General features: G+C 38.4%; 1 protein-coding gene across 1 annotated transcript in view; it reads right to left on the reverse strand.

The window, feature by feature from the left end:
* TMPRSS11A (transmembrane serine protease 11A) overlaps positions 1 to 10,278 on the reverse strand; it is a 68,902-nt gene extending 58,624 nt beyond the window's left edge. The window contains exons 1-3 of the mRNA XM_042781215.1: positions 10,233 to 10,278; positions 10,020 to 10,160; positions 2,465 to 2,583 (exon numbers count right to left, since the gene is read on the reverse strand). Coding sequence (XP_042637149.1) covers positions 2,465 to 2,583; positions 10,020 to 10,160; positions 10,233 to 10,278 — 306 coding nt within the window. The remainder of the gene's footprint in view (positions 1 to 2,464; positions 2,584 to 10,019; positions 10,161 to 10,232) is intronic.
* Positions 10,279 to 17,254: the final 6,976 nt, after the last annotated feature.

Here is a 17,254-nt window from a genome sequence, read left to right on the forward strand (position 1 = left end):
TAATAATATAACAAAATTAAAAATATATGTACACAAAGAAATAAAGTATTTTTGCAATAATTAATACAAAACAAAAGAAGAAACATGAAACACATTAGAATGGTATCCTGCAGGAAGGAATAGAACAGAAGTGAGGTATGGAGATAGAAGAGAAAAAAATAAATAATGACAGCCTATCATGTGTCGATGATAATGTGCCATTACTTAACTATACCTTTGTACCTAAGAATCCCTTATCCTGCAAGTACTTGTTTAACTGAAACTTCAACGTCCACTTTCCAAACATAGTTGGTCCTGTTATACATGCACCTCTGCCTTACCTTTCTTCCTTTTAAAAGTTCTATTGCATTCCTGCTCATTTACTTCAGTAAAGGGAGAATTTCTTAAAATAACAGCAACAATGCTAGCTAAAAACCATAAAGAACATAGATTTTAAACTTTCCTAATTATAAAATTTAATTGTTTAAAGAATATGTACACTTTTTAACTTAGGCAGTTTTTTTTTTTTTTTTTACATTGAGGAGGAAATCTGGAGTTAATTAGGACTAAAGGAATGCAGGCTCCAGATTTATTCTGACATTCTTCAAGAATTGATTGCCTACCATTACTGCATATTTTGATAAAAGAATCTATACAATTCTGATCAAAAGGGGTAAAAATGGTGACTAGGATCTTGAATTCTCCTGGAATCCAGACTTTCTGGAGCCATTGAGGCTAGATTACCCCCTGAAAATATTACTCTGAGAAAATCTTTAAATTTCAAAACAAAACTATTCATTGAAGTCATCTTTAGGCCAAACAATAGCTTAACTTAATTAGAATGCCTTGAGCACAGTGCCCTTTTAAAGAATTATCTATAATTGATCAAATGACAACAGCAACTCAAAATGTTAGATGAGAGGTGTAGGGGAGCTGTGAGTTAGGTTAATGTTGGTGAAAATATCTTGAAAGAGGCATAGAGAAAGATGGTGCAACTTTAAGAATGTAACTGGTGTCACTAAGTTATACATGCGGAAGTTGAAGTGGTGTGTGTTTTATAATGTATATCTTCACAAAATATAAAATAAATAATAAAATGTAAAATAATTGATTGCAAATGCGATTTTTCTCAAAATATAGAGACCACTTCAATATAAAAGAGTGAAAGGATGCATATTGATCTGTAAACATTGATTATTAATTAATTAAACTACAAAATGGAAAAAAATGCATGATTCAATTTTAACTTAAAATTTAAATTAAAAACACTATCTAAGATATTATAGTAAATAATACATTAGAAGTTGAATATGTATATAGATAAGGAGCTGATGGTGACATGGAATAAGGAAAATTGATTTGAGAAGGAAAAGAAATGTTTGGGAAAGTAAAGATTCTAACTAAAACAAATCAACACCCTATCTTTTCTTCCCCTTTTAAATAACCCCATGCTCTTGTATTTCCTTGTCAGTTCACTTGAACTTAGTTTTTGAGTGAGTGTTCATGAGCATCCTGAGTTTACTCTTTTCCCCTTTGGTGACAGTCCTGTATTTTAGCTTTAAAAATTACTAGAATTTAATCTGAATCTAGGCTTTTTGAGTCAGAATGGACTTGATGGCAGTGGGTTTTGCTAGATAAAACAAAGAATTAAGGTTACCCTTCTTTTTCTTATTAAGAAAAAAATAAAATAAAACCTCACTGTTGTGAGTCAGTTCCGACTCATTGCAACCTCTCCTTGGTTTCCAAGGTGGTTATCTCTACAGAAATAGATTGCCTAGTCTTCCTTCCAAGGAGTGCCTGGTGGGTTTCAACCACTAGCCTTCTGATTAGCAGTCAAATGCCTTAGGCACTATGCCACCAGAGCTCCTAAATACTTAAAATCTTAAAATGAGGCCTTACAAAAAAACAACAAAACAAAAAATATGTGTTCTGGTATGGTTAAGAACCTCTGGTGGTATGGTGTTTAAAACATTGGGCTGCTAACCAAAAGGTCAGTGGTTTGAACACACCCGCCCACTCCACAGAAGAAAGATGAAGCAGTCTGTGTCCATAAAGATTTATAGCCTTGGAAACCCTATGGAGCAGTTTTACTGTGTCCTAATGTGTCGCTTTGAATCAGAATCGACTAGATGGCAGTGAATTCTGATCTGCTTAGGCTTTTGCACTTGGCCAGTAATATGGTAGACTGGGAAGAGCCATGGGCTAGGAGACCTTGGCCACAGTTCTCTCACTTTAAATGAGATCGTTGAGTTAGAGTGATTCATTGCAATCACCCATTTGATAAACAAGCAGATTCCTTTCCTACATTCTCTTTTCCCCACCTGCCTCATCTCATCAGAGATATATTCCTAGGAGTAGGTCCCAGGAATGTGCAAGATGATTCTGATGCAAGTTATCTGAAGATCGTGTTTTGAGAAATAATGGAAATGGTCCATAAAATCCACTTGCATTGTTCTATGATTAAAAGTAATTTTATCTCACTTACCAAATTCTCACTCATCTCTCGTAATTCCTTAAATTGATATTCGTTGTTCTGTCCAGAATTGCTACTTACTTGTGGATCTGAAATTTTAAAGGTGCTATGATAATACTCCATTTTCAGGTCTATGATAAAAGGAAAAGTATGAAATTAGTAGTTTGGGCATAGATTTCAGAATCTAAGGTCCAAGTGTAACGGGGCTAATTATAAAATCTTAAATACATCACAGAGATATTTTTTAACTGAATTTCATAAAAAAAAAATAGAATGAAAATAATGATTAATGTTTTGTTTTAATGATTTTATATGACATTGAGTGCCTACCACATGCCAAGCTCTGTTCTGGGCATTTGACATGTATTAACTCATTTGATCCTCACACCATCTCTCTAAGGTTAGCATTATCTCCAGTTTGCAGATGAGGAAAATGAAGTACAATGGTGATAAGTCATTTGATCTTTGGTATACAACCAGTAAGCAGCCTACTCAAATTTTAAACCCAGGGACATGTCTAGAGCCTGGCTACTTAATTACTACATTGCCCTCTGCTGAGGTGAAACATATATACTACCTTATAAAGTACTAGAAGTAGAGATAAATGAATGGCCTTGCACAATTGGATTTGTAATGGGAAAGCCAGGCAGCCAAGAAAGGTGCAAAAAGAAAAGGCTGATTTCCCCAGCTAGCTGAGTTTAAAGGTGAGAACAGTGTTTAAAATATTTAAGTTAATCAAGTCCCTGCTATACTATCAGGAAAGTTAAGGAAACAGAAAATATTGGAGACTGCTGAGGAACTTGGCTGTTTTAAAAGCCCAGAAAAGGAACAACAACAACAATAACAATGAAAATAAACCAAATCCTTCAGTGGTGAGTTGATTCCGACTTGTAGGGACCCTGCAGGACAGTGTAGAACTTCCCTCTAGGGTTTCCAAGGCTGTAAATATGTACAGAAGCAGACTGCCACATTTTTCTTCTGCTGGTGAGTTCGAACCACCAACATTTTGGTTGGCAGCCAAGCACTTTAACCACTGTGGCATCAGAAGTAGCAACATAGGAGGGAGCAGTCATTAAACAGCTTCTCTTCTCAAGAACTCTGGTTTGGGGAGGTCACAATGAATTTCATGGCTATGGACCTAGGAAAGAAAGAGGACTCTGTAGACACTAAATCTCCTAAGCTAGATATCTCTGAATCACGTGTGTGTGCGTGTGTGTGTGTGTGTGTGTTTTAGTCCCTCTGATTACTTATCTATCTACCTTAACATTATCCATCTTAAAACCAAACCCACTGCCACTGAGTCGATTCTGACTCATAGTGACCCTCATAGGGTTTCCAAGGTTGAAAATCTTTACGGAAGCAAATTGCCTTGTCTGTCTTCTGCAGAGTGGCTGGTGGGTTTGAAAAACTGACCTTTTGGTTAGCAGCCCAATGCCTTAACCACAGTGCCACCAGAGCTCCTATCTATTATAAGAGTATCTATTATATTGTTGTCAAGGGTCATAGTATAGGGGTTTCTGTACAATCCAGTGAACTAACTGAGAATATTTTGCCATTTGTATAAAGAAATCACAGGGTTGTCATATGAGGCCAGGACTATTGAAGTTCTAGTAAAGTATTCATTCCCCCATCAAGTCTGTGGAGCACAACAATGGATAAAATCATTCAACTTATTAGCCTGATCTGGTGGTTTTAATCACGTACATCCATGGGAGTGTAACATTTATTGAGATTTATCAAAAATGTAAATGCTTTGTACTCTGTGCAGAGAGAGAGAGAGAGTTGTGGTATAAGAGAATTCTGAAATGTATTATTTGTATTGTATTAGGCTATAAAATAGAATCTCTGAGTATTGCTTTGGAGACAGTAAAATTTTTCTCTAAAAATAAGTAGTACTTAACAGTTTATCAATACTTTTGAAATTCATTATTTATTAGACAAGTAATTTTACTGCCATAGAACTGTTGGACAAAAAAAAAAAAAAAAAAAATGATGGCCCTAAAGTAAAAGAGCTAATTTTAACAACTTATTTAATAAATAATTTATCATATTTTTTACTTGAATATATAGTGAATGGTTCAATTATTTTTATAATTACTATGTAATTTTAGATAATTGCTGTTTTAAAATCTTTTATGGAGACTCTCAAAAGAATACTAGGCTGTGAGCTCCATAGAGATAGATTTGTCTAGTTTGTTTAATGATGTATCAAGAATAACCAGAAAAGTACCCAGTATGTAGTGTTATTGTTGTTAAGTGCTGTCGAGTGGGCTCCAACTCATAAAGACCCTGTGTACAACAGGACAAAACACTGCCTGGTCCTGTGCGAGGCTTACAATCCTTCCATATCTGAGCCCATTGTTACAGCCACTGTGTCAATCCATCTTGTTGAGGGTCTTCCTCTTTTTTGTTGACCCTCCACTTTAACAAACATGATATCCTTCTCCAGGGAATGGTCCCTTCTGACAACATGACCAAAGCAAGTGAGACGAAGTCTGGCCATTCTTGCTTCCAAGAAGCATTCTGGCTGCATTCTTCCAGGACAGATTTGTTAGTTCTTTTGACAGTCCATTGTTCTTTCAGTATTCTTTGCCAACACCACAATGTAAAAGCATCAACTCTTCTTTGGTCATCTTTATTCATTGTCCAGCTCTCACATGCATATGAGGTGACTGAAAACACCATGACTTGGGTTAGGTGCACCTTAGTCTTCAAAGAGAAGTCTTTGCTCTTCATCACTTGGAAGAGGTCTTTTGCAGCAGATTTGCCCAGAGCAATATGTCATCTGATTTCTTCACTGCTGCTTCTATTGGTATTGATTGTGGAAACAAGTATATGAAATCTTTAACAACTTCAACGTTTTCTCCATTTATCATGATGCTGCTTATTGGTCCATTGGTGAGGATTTTTGTTTTCTTTATGTTGAGATGTAATCCATACTGCAGACTGTAGTCTTCAATCTTCATCAGTAAGTGCTTTAAGTCATCTTCACTTTCAGGAAGAAAAGTTATGTTGTCTGCATATTGCAGGTTGTTAATGGGTCTTCCTCCAATCCTGATGCCATGTTCTTCTTCATATAGTCCAGCTTCTCGGATTATTTGCTCAACATACAGATTGGATAAGTGTGGTAAAAGGATCCAACCCTGGCACACTCCCTTCTTGATTTTAAACCATGTAGTATCCCTGTGGTAGTTCAGTTGGTGTGTCAACTTGGCTGGGCCTGGTTGAGTGGCTGGGCAGCTGGATGTAGTATACCCCATGATGAGACTGGTAATCAACTTCATGGTGGAATCTACTGTGAGCAGCTGAGTTGCTGCCTTTGGGTATGTGGTCTGCTTCCCGTATATAAGAAACAGCTTTGGGAATGGTCTATAGCTTAGGACACACTTGAACGCTGCATGTAGCTGTGTTGTTGTTCAGCAGCCTGTCATGCTCTGCTGACCTTGGGACTTTCAATGGACTTGAATCAATGACCTGCCATGTTGTTTGGTAACATCGGGACTGTGTCATTTATTTGTTGACTTTGGGCTTGTTAGCCTCAACAACCAATAGCTGTCTTAGTGAAGGGATGCCTCTAGCTTCAGTGGTCCAGGAGCAAGAGGCAGAGCTGAAGCCCAAGGTCAAGGGGCTTTCACCCAGCCCCTAGAGCCTGGCACTTTGAACTTGGACTTAAAGCCTCTAAAATTGTAAGAATAGACTCTTGTTTGTTAAAGCTATCCCATTTGTGGTATATTCCTGTCAGAGCAGCACTAGGTAACCAGAGCAGAATATGGTACCAAGAGATTGGGGTGCTGCTCTGACAGATACCTAAAACATGGAAACAGGATTGGAGTGCATCCTTGACCCAAGACCCTGGCAGAGAGACCCCAGCATACATCATGAGAGACAGCAGAAGCAGAGCTGAGAGACTAGCATGAGAGACAGGAGTAGCAGAGTCCAGAGACCATCATTAAACAGCAACAGGCTTACCAGTCCATGGAGGAGAAAGCTGGATATCTTTGGGTAGGTGGATTTCTGGTGGAGTGGGTTGCCTTTGGGCATTAATTGGTACAAGAGACAGGCATGAAATGGAGTAGCAGGTTATCTGGTCCATGGAGCAAGAAAGCTGAGTGCTTTTAGGGCAGGAAGATTTACTTCAAAGTGGGTTGCCTTCAGCATTAATTGGCAGAAGCGGAGATATCAATGAAACAGGAAGCACAGCTCCCTCAGCTTTAAAGGGTAGGACCATGGCCTCTGGGGGTGGAACCACCACAGCCCCCTAGGTTTCAAAGAGCCAGACCTTCACCAACTTGGTTCTGGAGTGTGGGGTTGCTTGTTGATGTGAGCTAGTGGGCTGGAGTCATAGCTGCTGCCCAAGAGTGAGGAGGCAGGGCTGCCATGCCCAAGAGGGAGAGGAATGGGGCCCACCAGGCCAAGGAGATGAGGTCACCACTCAGGAACTAGGGGACTGGAGTCACCCAGTGAAGAGATCTGTGCAGATATCACCCATTGAAGATCTGTACAGGTGCCAAGTTGACAAGGGGTGGAATTGTGGTGGTTAAGTTTGTATGTCAGCTTGGCTGGGCCTGGTTGAGTGGCTGGGCAGCTGGATGTAGATTCCCCATGATGAGGCTGGTAATCAACTCCATGGTGGAATCTATTGTGAGCAGCTGAGTAGCTGCCTTTGGGTATGTGGTCTGCTTCCAGTATATAAGAAAGAGCTTTGGGAATGGTCTATAGCTTATGGCTTGCTTGAACTCTGCATATAGCTGTGTTGTTGTTCAGCAGCCTGCCATGCTATGCCAACCTTGGGACTTTCAATGGACTTGAGTTAATAGCCTGCTGTGTGGTTTGGTGACACCGAGACTGTGCCTTTTTACTTGTCAACCTTGGGCTTGTCAATCTTAGCAGCCAACAGCTGTCTGAGTGAAGAAAAGCCTCTAGCTCCAGTGGGCTAGGAGCAGGAGGCAGACCTGAAGCCTAAGGTTAAGGAGCTTTCACCCAGCCCCTAGAGCCTGGCATTTTGAATTCGGACTTAAAACCTCCAAACTGTAAGAGAATAAACTCCTGTTTGTTCAAGTCATCTTATTTGTGGTATATTCCAACATACAGATTGGATAAGTGTGGTGAAAGGATTCAACCCTGATGCACTCCCTTCTTGATTTTAAACCATGCAGTATCCCCTTGTTCTGTTTGAAGGACAGCTTCCTGGTCTATGTACAGGTTCCTCATGAGCACAATTAAGTCTTCTGGAATTCCATTCTTCTCAATGTTATCTATAATTTGTTTTGATCCACACAATAAAATGCTTTTGCACAGTCAATAAAACACAAATAAATGTCTTTCTGGTATTCTTTGCTTTCAGTTAAGATCTATCTGACATCAGCAATCATATCCCTCATTCCACATCGTCTTCTGAATCCAGCCTTGCATTTCTGGAAGTCCTCTGTCAGTATACTGCTACAACCATTTTTGAATTGCCTTAAGCAAGAATTTACTTGTGTGTGATATTAATGTTATGGTTTGATAATTTCCACATTCTGTGGGATCACCTTTCTTTGGAATGTGTACAAATATGGATCTCTTCCAGTAAGTTGGCCAGGTAGCTGTCTTCCAAATTTCTTGGCATAAACAATTGATGCCTCCAGCATGCCATCTGTTTGTTGAAACATCTCAATGGGTATTCCATCAATTCCTAGAGCCTTGATCTTCTCCAATTCCTTTAGTGCAGCTTTAACTTCTTCCTTCAATACCATTGGTTCTTGATCATATGCCACCTCCTGAAATGGGTGACCAATTCTTTTTGGTATATTGACTGTGTATTCCTTCCATCATCTTTTGATGTTTCCTGCATCATCCAATATTTTACCCTTAAAATCTTTCAATATTGCAACTCGAGGCTTGACTTTTCTCTTCAGTTCTTTCAGCTTGAGAAATGCCAAGCATGTTCTTCCCTTTTGGTTCTCTAACTCCAGATCTTTGCACATTTCATTATAATAATTGACTTTTCTTCTCAAGCTGGTCTTTGAAATCTTCTGTTGAACTCTTTTATCTTGTCATTTCTTCCATTTACTTTAGCTACTCTCTGTTTAAGAGCAAGTTTCAGAGTCTCTTCTGACATCCATTTTGGTCTTTTCTGTGTTTTTAATTACCTTTTGCTTTCTTCATAGATGATGTTCTTGATGTTATCCTACAACTCCTCTGGTTTTTGGTCATTGGTGTTCAAGGCATCAAATTTATTCTTAAGATCATCTCTACATTTGAGAGGGATATGATGAAGGTCATATTTTGGCTCTCATGGACTTGTTTTAATTGTTTTCAGCTTCAATGTGAACTTGTATATGAGCAGTTGACCATCTATTCCACAGTCCTCCCTTGGCCTTGTTTTAGCTGGAGTTAGTGAGCTTCTCCATTGCCTCTTTCCATAGATGTAGTTGATCTGATTCCTGTGTACTCCATCTGGTGAAGTCCACATGTGTAGCTGCTGCATATGTTTTTGAAAATAGGTATTTGCAGTGAATTAGTTGTCAGTCTTGCAAAATTATATCACATAATCCCTGGCATCATTTCTATCACCAAGGCCATATTTTTCAACTACCAGTAATTCTTCCTTTTTTCTAACTTTTTCATTCCAATCACCAGTGATAACCAACGCATCTTGATTGCATGTTTAGCTGATTTCAGACTGGAGAAGTTGGTAAAAACCTTCAATTTTCTCATTTTGTTTTGGTGGTTGGTGCATACATTTGAATAATAGTAGTATTAACTGGTCTTCCTTGTAGGTGTACAGATATTATCCTATCACTGACAACATTGTAATTTAGGATAGATGGTGAAGCATTCTTTGTGATGATGGATGCCATTCCTCTTCAATCTTTCATTCCCAACATAGTAGATTATATGGTTGTCTGATTCAAAATGGCCCAAACCAGTCCATTTCAGTTCACTAATGCCTAGAATGGGAGCTCTGGTAGCATAGTGGCTAAGACACTTGCCTGCTAACCAGACGGCTGGCGGTTCAAACCCACCAGCCACTCCTCGGAAGGAAGGTTGGGCAATCCTACTTCCGTAGTGATACTGCCTCGGAAACCCAAGGAGGGGTCACTATGAGTCGGGGCCGACTCGACGGCACACAACAACAACAACAACAATGCCTAGAATATTCATCGTTATGTGTTCCATTTAGTTTTTGACAACTTCCAATTTTCCTAGATTCATATTTTTTGTATTCTGTGTTCCAATTATTAATGGAAATTTGTAGCTGTTTCTTCTCATTTTGAGTCATGCCTCATCAGCACATGGAGGTCCCAAAAGCTTTACTCCATCCACATCATTAAGTCAGCTCTACACTGAGGTGGCTACTCTTCCCCAGTGTGCCTTCCTACCTGAGGGCCTCATCTGCTAGCACTATGTATGTAGTAGGCATTCAATAATTATTTGTTGATTGAATAAAGGAAAAATATTGTCAATGTTTATATTTCCAGGTAAAAAACACAAGTAGTTTTTATTACATTATGTTTGCATATATGCAAATAAAGCTTTGAAGAAAAATGAAATCAAACTGAATGATATCCTTAATTTTACCTACCAGAGGTTAAGAAATGAGCCAGAAGACCAATGGCTACTGCCACCACCATCAATGATAAAACAAGGGGAAGGACAATCATCCATGGCTTCAAATCTCTGCTTTGGTTGCCAAATCCAACTGCTCTGAAAATAAGGAAATCTACTAATTATTCTAATAAATAATGGTTATAGGCTGCTTGGTTCTCTAGGAGAAGCACAAGTCACTTTAGCCTACCTTTCTCAACAAGAATACATTTGTGTGCAATTTTGGTGAAGATCATCTTTGCCTAATGAAAGGTATTATAAAAGGTAAGGATCTAGGAATACACAATCTTGCTCCAACTTTCTGTTTCTACAGACCTTTGGTGGACCCTGTGGTGGCCAGGCCTGATTTCTCTTAGTGATCCAAAGTAGCACACATACTTGAAAGGAGATCTCTCCTCCATTCTCCCACACCTCGATATTTCTTTTATCTATCTTTTTAGAGTTTGCAAAGTGGTTTTAAAATATATTGTTTCATTTTAAAATATATTTTCTTGCTTTTTATCTTTTATTAATTCCTTATTACGAAAATTTTTAGACTCATGAAAAATTAAAAAGAATAGTATAATTGAACACCTATATATCCATCACATAGTTTTATCAGTTAACATTTTACCATATTTGCTTAACCCAATTTTTGCTGATGCATTTGCATGTGAAGTAAAACTACATGGCTTTTCACCAAATCATTATGAATAATTAAGATATAGTGGATATATTGAAAATATCCAGCATACATACAATATTATTAGCTCTCCTAAAAATATTAACATACATCTCTAAAAGAAAACCAAAACCAAACTCACTGCCATCAAGTCCATCTGGACTCCTAGCAACCCCTCCTTGGGTTTCTGAGGCTATATCTGTATGGAAATAGATCACCCAATCTTCCTTCCAAGAAGTGGCTGGTGGATTTGAACTGCCAGCCTTATGATTAGCAGTCAAATACCTGAGGCACTATGCCACCACAGCTCCTCTAATGCTTTCTAATACCTAGTCCACCTTCAAATTTTTTCAATTATCCCCATTTTGTACAAATCAAGATATAATGAAGGACAATGTAGTGCATTTGATTGTGTCTTTAAGTTAAGCTTTTCTCAAGATGAAAGAACTGAGAAAGAAATTTAAGCCTTGAGTTGCAATATTGAAAGATTCTATGGGCAAAATATTGAATGATGCCAGAAACATCGAAAGAAGATGGAAGAAATACACAGAGTCAATATACCAAAAAATATTGGTCGATGTTCATTCATTTCAGGAGGTGGCATATGATCAAGAACCAATGGTATTGAAGGAAGAAGTCAAAGCTGCACTGAAGGAATTGGTAAAGAACAAGGCTCCAGGAATTGACAGAATACACATTGAGATGTTTCAACAAAAGAAATGTCACGCTGGAGGCACTCAATTGTTTATGCCAAGAAATTTGGAGGACAGCTACCTGGCCAACTTACTGGAAGAGATCCATATTTGTACCCATTCCAAAGAAAGGTGATCCCACAGAATGTGGAAATTATTGAACAATATCATTAATATCTTATACAAGTAAAATCCTACTGAAGATAATTCAAAAATAATTGCAGCAGTATATTGACAGAATTTCCAGAAATGCAAGCTGGAATCAGAAGAGAATGTGGAATAAGGGATATGATTGCTGATATCAGATGGATCTTGGCTCAAAGCAAAGAATACAAGAAAGATGTTTATTTGTGTTTTATTGACTATACAAATGTGTTTGGCTGTGTGGATCATAACACATTATGGATAACTGCACTGAAGGGAATGGGAATTCCAGAACCCTTACTTGTACTCATGAGGAACCTGCACATAGATCTGGAGACAGTCATTCAAACAGAACACGGGGATACTGCGCAGTTCAAAATCAAGAAGGAAATATGTCAAGGTTGTATGTATCCTTTCATGATACTTATTCATCTTGTGTGCTGAGCAAATAATCCGACAAGCTGAATTATATGAAGAACATGGCATCAGGATTGGAGGTAGACTCATTAACAACCTGCGATAGGCAGATGACACAACCTTGCATGCTGAAAGTGAGGATGACTTGAAGCACTTACCGAGGAAGATTAAAGACTACAGTCTGCAGTATGGATTACACCTCCATATAAAGAAAATAGGAATTCTCACAACTGGTCCAATAAACAGCTTCACAGTGGATGGAGGAAAGATTGAATTTGTCAAGGATTTCATATTACTTGGTTCTATGATCAGCACCAATGGAAGCAGCAGTCAAGACATAAGCAACATATTGCATTGAGATCTGTTGCAAAAGACCTCTTTCAAGTGCTGAAGAGCAAAGATGTCTCCTTGAAGACTAAGGTGCACCTAACCCAAGCCATGGTGTTTTCAATCACCTATTATGCATGTGAGAGCTGGACAATAAATAAGGAAGACTGAAGAAGAGTTGATGCTTTTGAGTTGTGGTGTTGGAGAAGAATGCTAAAAGTACCATGGTCTGCTAAAAGTATAACAAATGGAAGAAGTGCAGCTGGAATTCTCCTTGGAAGTGAGAATGGCTAGACTTTGTCTCACCCACTTTGGTCATGTTGGAGAAGGATATCATGCTTGGTAAAGTGTAGGGTCAATAAAGAAGGGGAAGGCCCTCAATGATATGGATAGATGCAGTGGCTGCAACAATGGGCTCAGGTGGAGCAAAGATCGTGAGGCTGGCACAAGACTGGGCAGTGTTTTGTTCTGCTGTGCATGAGGTCACTATGAGTTGGAGACTACTCAATAGCACCTAACAACAACAACAACGATCTGAAAGAATCCTGCTTTTATTGTTATTATTATTATTAAAGACAATTATTTGTTGAGATCAAACAAGTTGTTCTTTAGAATGCCCCACCATCTGCATTTGTTTGAATGTGTCCCTGTGGTGTCATTTAAATTGTTCTTCTAGCCCTGTATTTCCTTTAAACTGGGATTTAGCTCTAAAGTCTTGACTAGAATTTGGTTAAATGTACTTGAAAAAATTGAGCTAATAAGGGCAAAGTTATAACTTCTTAGCCACAGCCAACCACCCTGAGGGAGCAAGTTATTGGGCCCGTGGACTCAGGACCATGGTCTCTGGGGCATAAGTATGTGTAGTATAACATACTACACAAAAACATTGCTCTGCATCCTATTTTTGTAAGTAGTGCCTGAAGCCTTAAAACCTTGTATGTGGACATCTAAGATGCAACAATTGGTCTCTCTTTGTCTGGAGCAAAGAAGAATGAAGAAAACCAAGGACCCATGGAAACAATTAGTCCAAGGTTAGGTGCTTTTGATTCAACTCTGACTCATAATGACCCTATGTACAACAGAACAAAACACTACCCATCATTCTCACAGTCCTTGCTATATTTGAGCCCTTCATTTCAGTTACTGTTATCAATCTGCCTTGTTGAGGGTCTTCTCCTTTTATGCTGAACCCTCTACTTTTCCAAGCATGATATCCTTCTCCAGGGACTGTTCCCTTCTAACAATATGACCAAAGTACATGAGACAAAGTCTGGCCATTCCTGCTTCCAGCGAAGATTCTGGCTGCATTCTTCTAGGACAAATTTGTTTGCTCTTTTGGCACTTAATGATATTTTCAGTATTCTTTGCCAACACCATAATTCAAAAGCATTAACTCTTCTTCAGTCTTCCTTATTATTGTCCAGCTTTCACATGGATATGAGGCTATTGAAAATACCATGGCTTTGGTTAGGCACACCTTCATCTTCACAGTGACATCTTTGGTTCTTAACACATTAAAGAAATCTTCTGAAGCAGATTTGTTAAGTGCAATATGACCTTTGATTCTTGACTCCTGCTTCCATGGGTGTTTATTGTGGATCCAAGTAAAATGAAATCTCTGAAAACTCCAATCTTTTCTCCATTTATCATGATGTTGCTTATTGGCCCGTTGTAAGGATTTTCAGTTTTATTATGTTGAAGCATAATCCATACTGAAGGCTGTAGTCTTTGGTCTTTATGAGTAAGTGCTTCATGTCATCATCACTTTCAGCAAGCAAGGTTGTGTCATCCATGTACTGCAGGTTGTTAATGAGTCTTCCTCCAATCCTGATGCTGGATTCTTCTTGATGTAGTCCAAGTTCTTGGATTATTTGCTCAGCACACAATTGAATAAATGTGGTGAAAGGATATAATCTAGATGCACACTCTTCCTGATTTTAAACAAGACGGTATCTCCTTGTTCTGTTTGGATGACAGCCTCTTGGTCTATATACAAGCTCCTCATGAGCACAATTAAGTGTTCTGGGATTCCCATTTTTCACAATGCTATCCATAATTTGTTGTGACCCAACACATCCAAAAGCCTTTTCATAGTCAATAAAACACAAGTAAATATCTTTCTGGTATTTTTTGCTTTCAGCCAAGATACATCTGACATCAGTAATGATATCCTTCATTCCATGTCTTCTTCTGAATCCAGTTTGAATTTCTGGAAATTTGTCAATATAATACTGCAACCATTTTTGAATTATCTTCAGCAAAATTTTACTTGTGTGTTATATAATGACTGTTAGATAATTTCCACATTCTGTTGTATCCCCTTTCTTTGGAATACACACAAATATCAATCTCTTCCAGTCAGTTGACAGTGTATCTTTCTTCCAAATTTCCTGGCAGAAACAAATAAGTGCCTCCAGGGTTGCATGCACCAACGTTTGTTGGTACATCTCATGAGTATTCCATCCATTTCTGGAGGCTTGTTTTTTGGCCAATTCCTTCATTGCAGCTTTGACTTCTTCCTTCAATGCCATTGTTTCTTGATCATATGCTACCTCCTGAAATAGCTGAACATCGACCAATTCTTTTTGTTATAGTGACTGTGTATTTTTTCCATCTTGTTTTGATGATTCCGGAATCATTCAATATTTTCCAACACAGTCCTTCAATATTGAAACTCAAAGCATGAGTGTTTTCTTTAATTCTTTCAGTTTGAGAAATGCTGAGAGTATTCTTCCCTTTTGCTTTTCTAACTCCAGGTCTTTGAATATTTCATTGTAATATTTTACTTTGTGTTCTTGAGCTGCTCTTTGAAATCTTCTGTTTTCCATTCAAGAACAAGTTTCAGAGTTTCTTCTGACATCCATTTTCATCTTTTCTTCCTTTCCTGTCTTTTGAAAAAGTGTTTGTCTTTTTCATGTATGATATTCTTTATGTCATCCCACAACTCATCTGGTTTTTCATCACTGTTGTTCAGCGCATCAAATCTATTCTTCAGATGGCCTCTGAATTCAAGTGGGATATAATCAAGGTTGCACTTTGGCTCTCAGGTACTTGTTTTGATTTTCTTCAGCTTCAAGTTGAAATTGCATATGAGCAATTGATGGTTTATTCCACAGTCAGCTCCTGGCCTTGTTTTGGCTGAAGATATTGAGCTTTTCCATTGTCTCTTTCCACAGATGGTAGTTGATCTGACTCCTAAGTATTCCATCTGGTGAGGTCCAAGTGGATAGCTTCATTTATATTGTTGAAAAAAGGTATTTGCCATGAATAAATAATTGGTCTTGCAAAGTTCTATCATAAGATCTCCAGCATCATTTCTATCAACAAGGCCATATTTTCCAACTACCAATGTGGTCCATGGAAAGTTTGCAACCAGAAATATTTCAAAAAGAAGAAGGATGTAGAGTAGAAGAAGATAAAAAAGAAAAAAGAGAGAGGGGGAGAAGGAGAAGAATTTATTATATTCCTTCTGTATCTAACTCTCACATGGTTGGGGTAGTGGGACAAAAAAGGAGGTGTAATGCTGAGGAAAATGCTATTTTGAGTTTGAACCAAAGGAAATTTTCTATGAAAAATAATAAAGAAATTCAGGCTTATCTGATTTCAAGGGATTCAGAAAAGGTGGACCAGGAAACCAGGAAAGACTCTACTTCTTCCCCTCTCTGGGGAACTCAAGTGGTTTTGCTCAAGAACCAAGGATGGACATTGGGCAAACTGTCAAAGAGGAGCATAACTGAGAAGCTCAGAACTAGAAGAGAATAATGTGAACTAAAGTGAATTGAGAACACCATTCTTGGATTTTCCAAGGACGTACTTCATCTACACTGAGGGATACTCTCATACTCTGTCACTTCCTGACAGGCACACAATTATTTCTCATGATGTCTCAACTGCAGGGCTGGATTTACTCCAAATTCATTCAGCCCTCTCTTTCCCCTAGCATCTGCCCAGCCCTAATGAGAAAATTAATTTCAAATCCTTGTCCCTTCTAGACTTACCAGTCCTGATTCAATGAGAGGGCCTTATCTGGCTATGTCCTGAGAAATTAGGAGCATTTGATATTCTCTCACCTTCAGATATGAATAAAATATGGAGTTTTCTTGTTCTAGTTTATAGTTGCAGAGCATTTCTTAAATAGTGCTGAATTTAGATTTTGATTAAGGATCGTGCATGGTCATGTGCTTCCAAATTAATGCAACATGATTGAATTGACTGCTTAAAGCCCAGTCTTCAGAACCAGACAATTTACTTGCCACTTACTAACTCTTCAGTGTGAGGCAGGGCATTTGGCCTTTTAACGTTTTAGTTCACCCATCTGTAAAATATGAATAAACTTAATCCCTACATCATAGGATTCATATAAAGATTAAAAAATTAATGCACATAAAGTGATTTGCACATGTTGCACGTGTTAGGTGCTGTCGAGTTGGCTCTGACACATAGAAAGCCTATGTACAAGAGAACAAAACACTGCCTGGTCCTGTGCCAGTTTCACAATCCTTGCTATACCTGACCCTGTCATTGCAGCCACCATGCTAATCCATCTTATTGAGGGCCTTTTCCTTTTTTGTTGACCGTCTACTTTACCAAGCATGATATCTTTCTCCAGGGAATGGTCCCTTCTGACAACATGACCAACGTAGTTAGACAAAGTCTGGCCATTCTCCTTCCAAGCAGCATTCCAGCTGTACTTCTTCTTGGAAGACGTTTTAGTTCTTCTGGTAGTCCATGGTGCTTTCAGTATTCTTCACCAACACCACAACTCAAAAGCATCAACTCTTCTTGGTCTTCCTTATTCATTGTCCAGCTTTCACATGCATATGAGGTGATTGAAAATACCACGGTTTGGGTTAGGCACACCTTAATCTTCAAAGAGACATCTTTGCTCTTCAGCATTTTAAAGAGGTCTTTTGCAGCAGATTTGCCCAATGCAATAATATATCATATGATTTTTTGACTGCTGCTTCCATT

Source organism: Orycteropus afer, unplaced genomic scaffold (genome assembly GCF_000298275.1).
Source record: "Orycteropus afer afer isolate SDZICR_OR568_19922 unplaced genomic scaffold, OryAfe1.0 scaffold00098, whole genome shotgun sequence".
Classification (NCBI taxonomy): Eukaryota; Metazoa; Chordata; class Mammalia; order Tubulidentata; family Orycteropodidae; genus Orycteropus; species Orycteropus afer.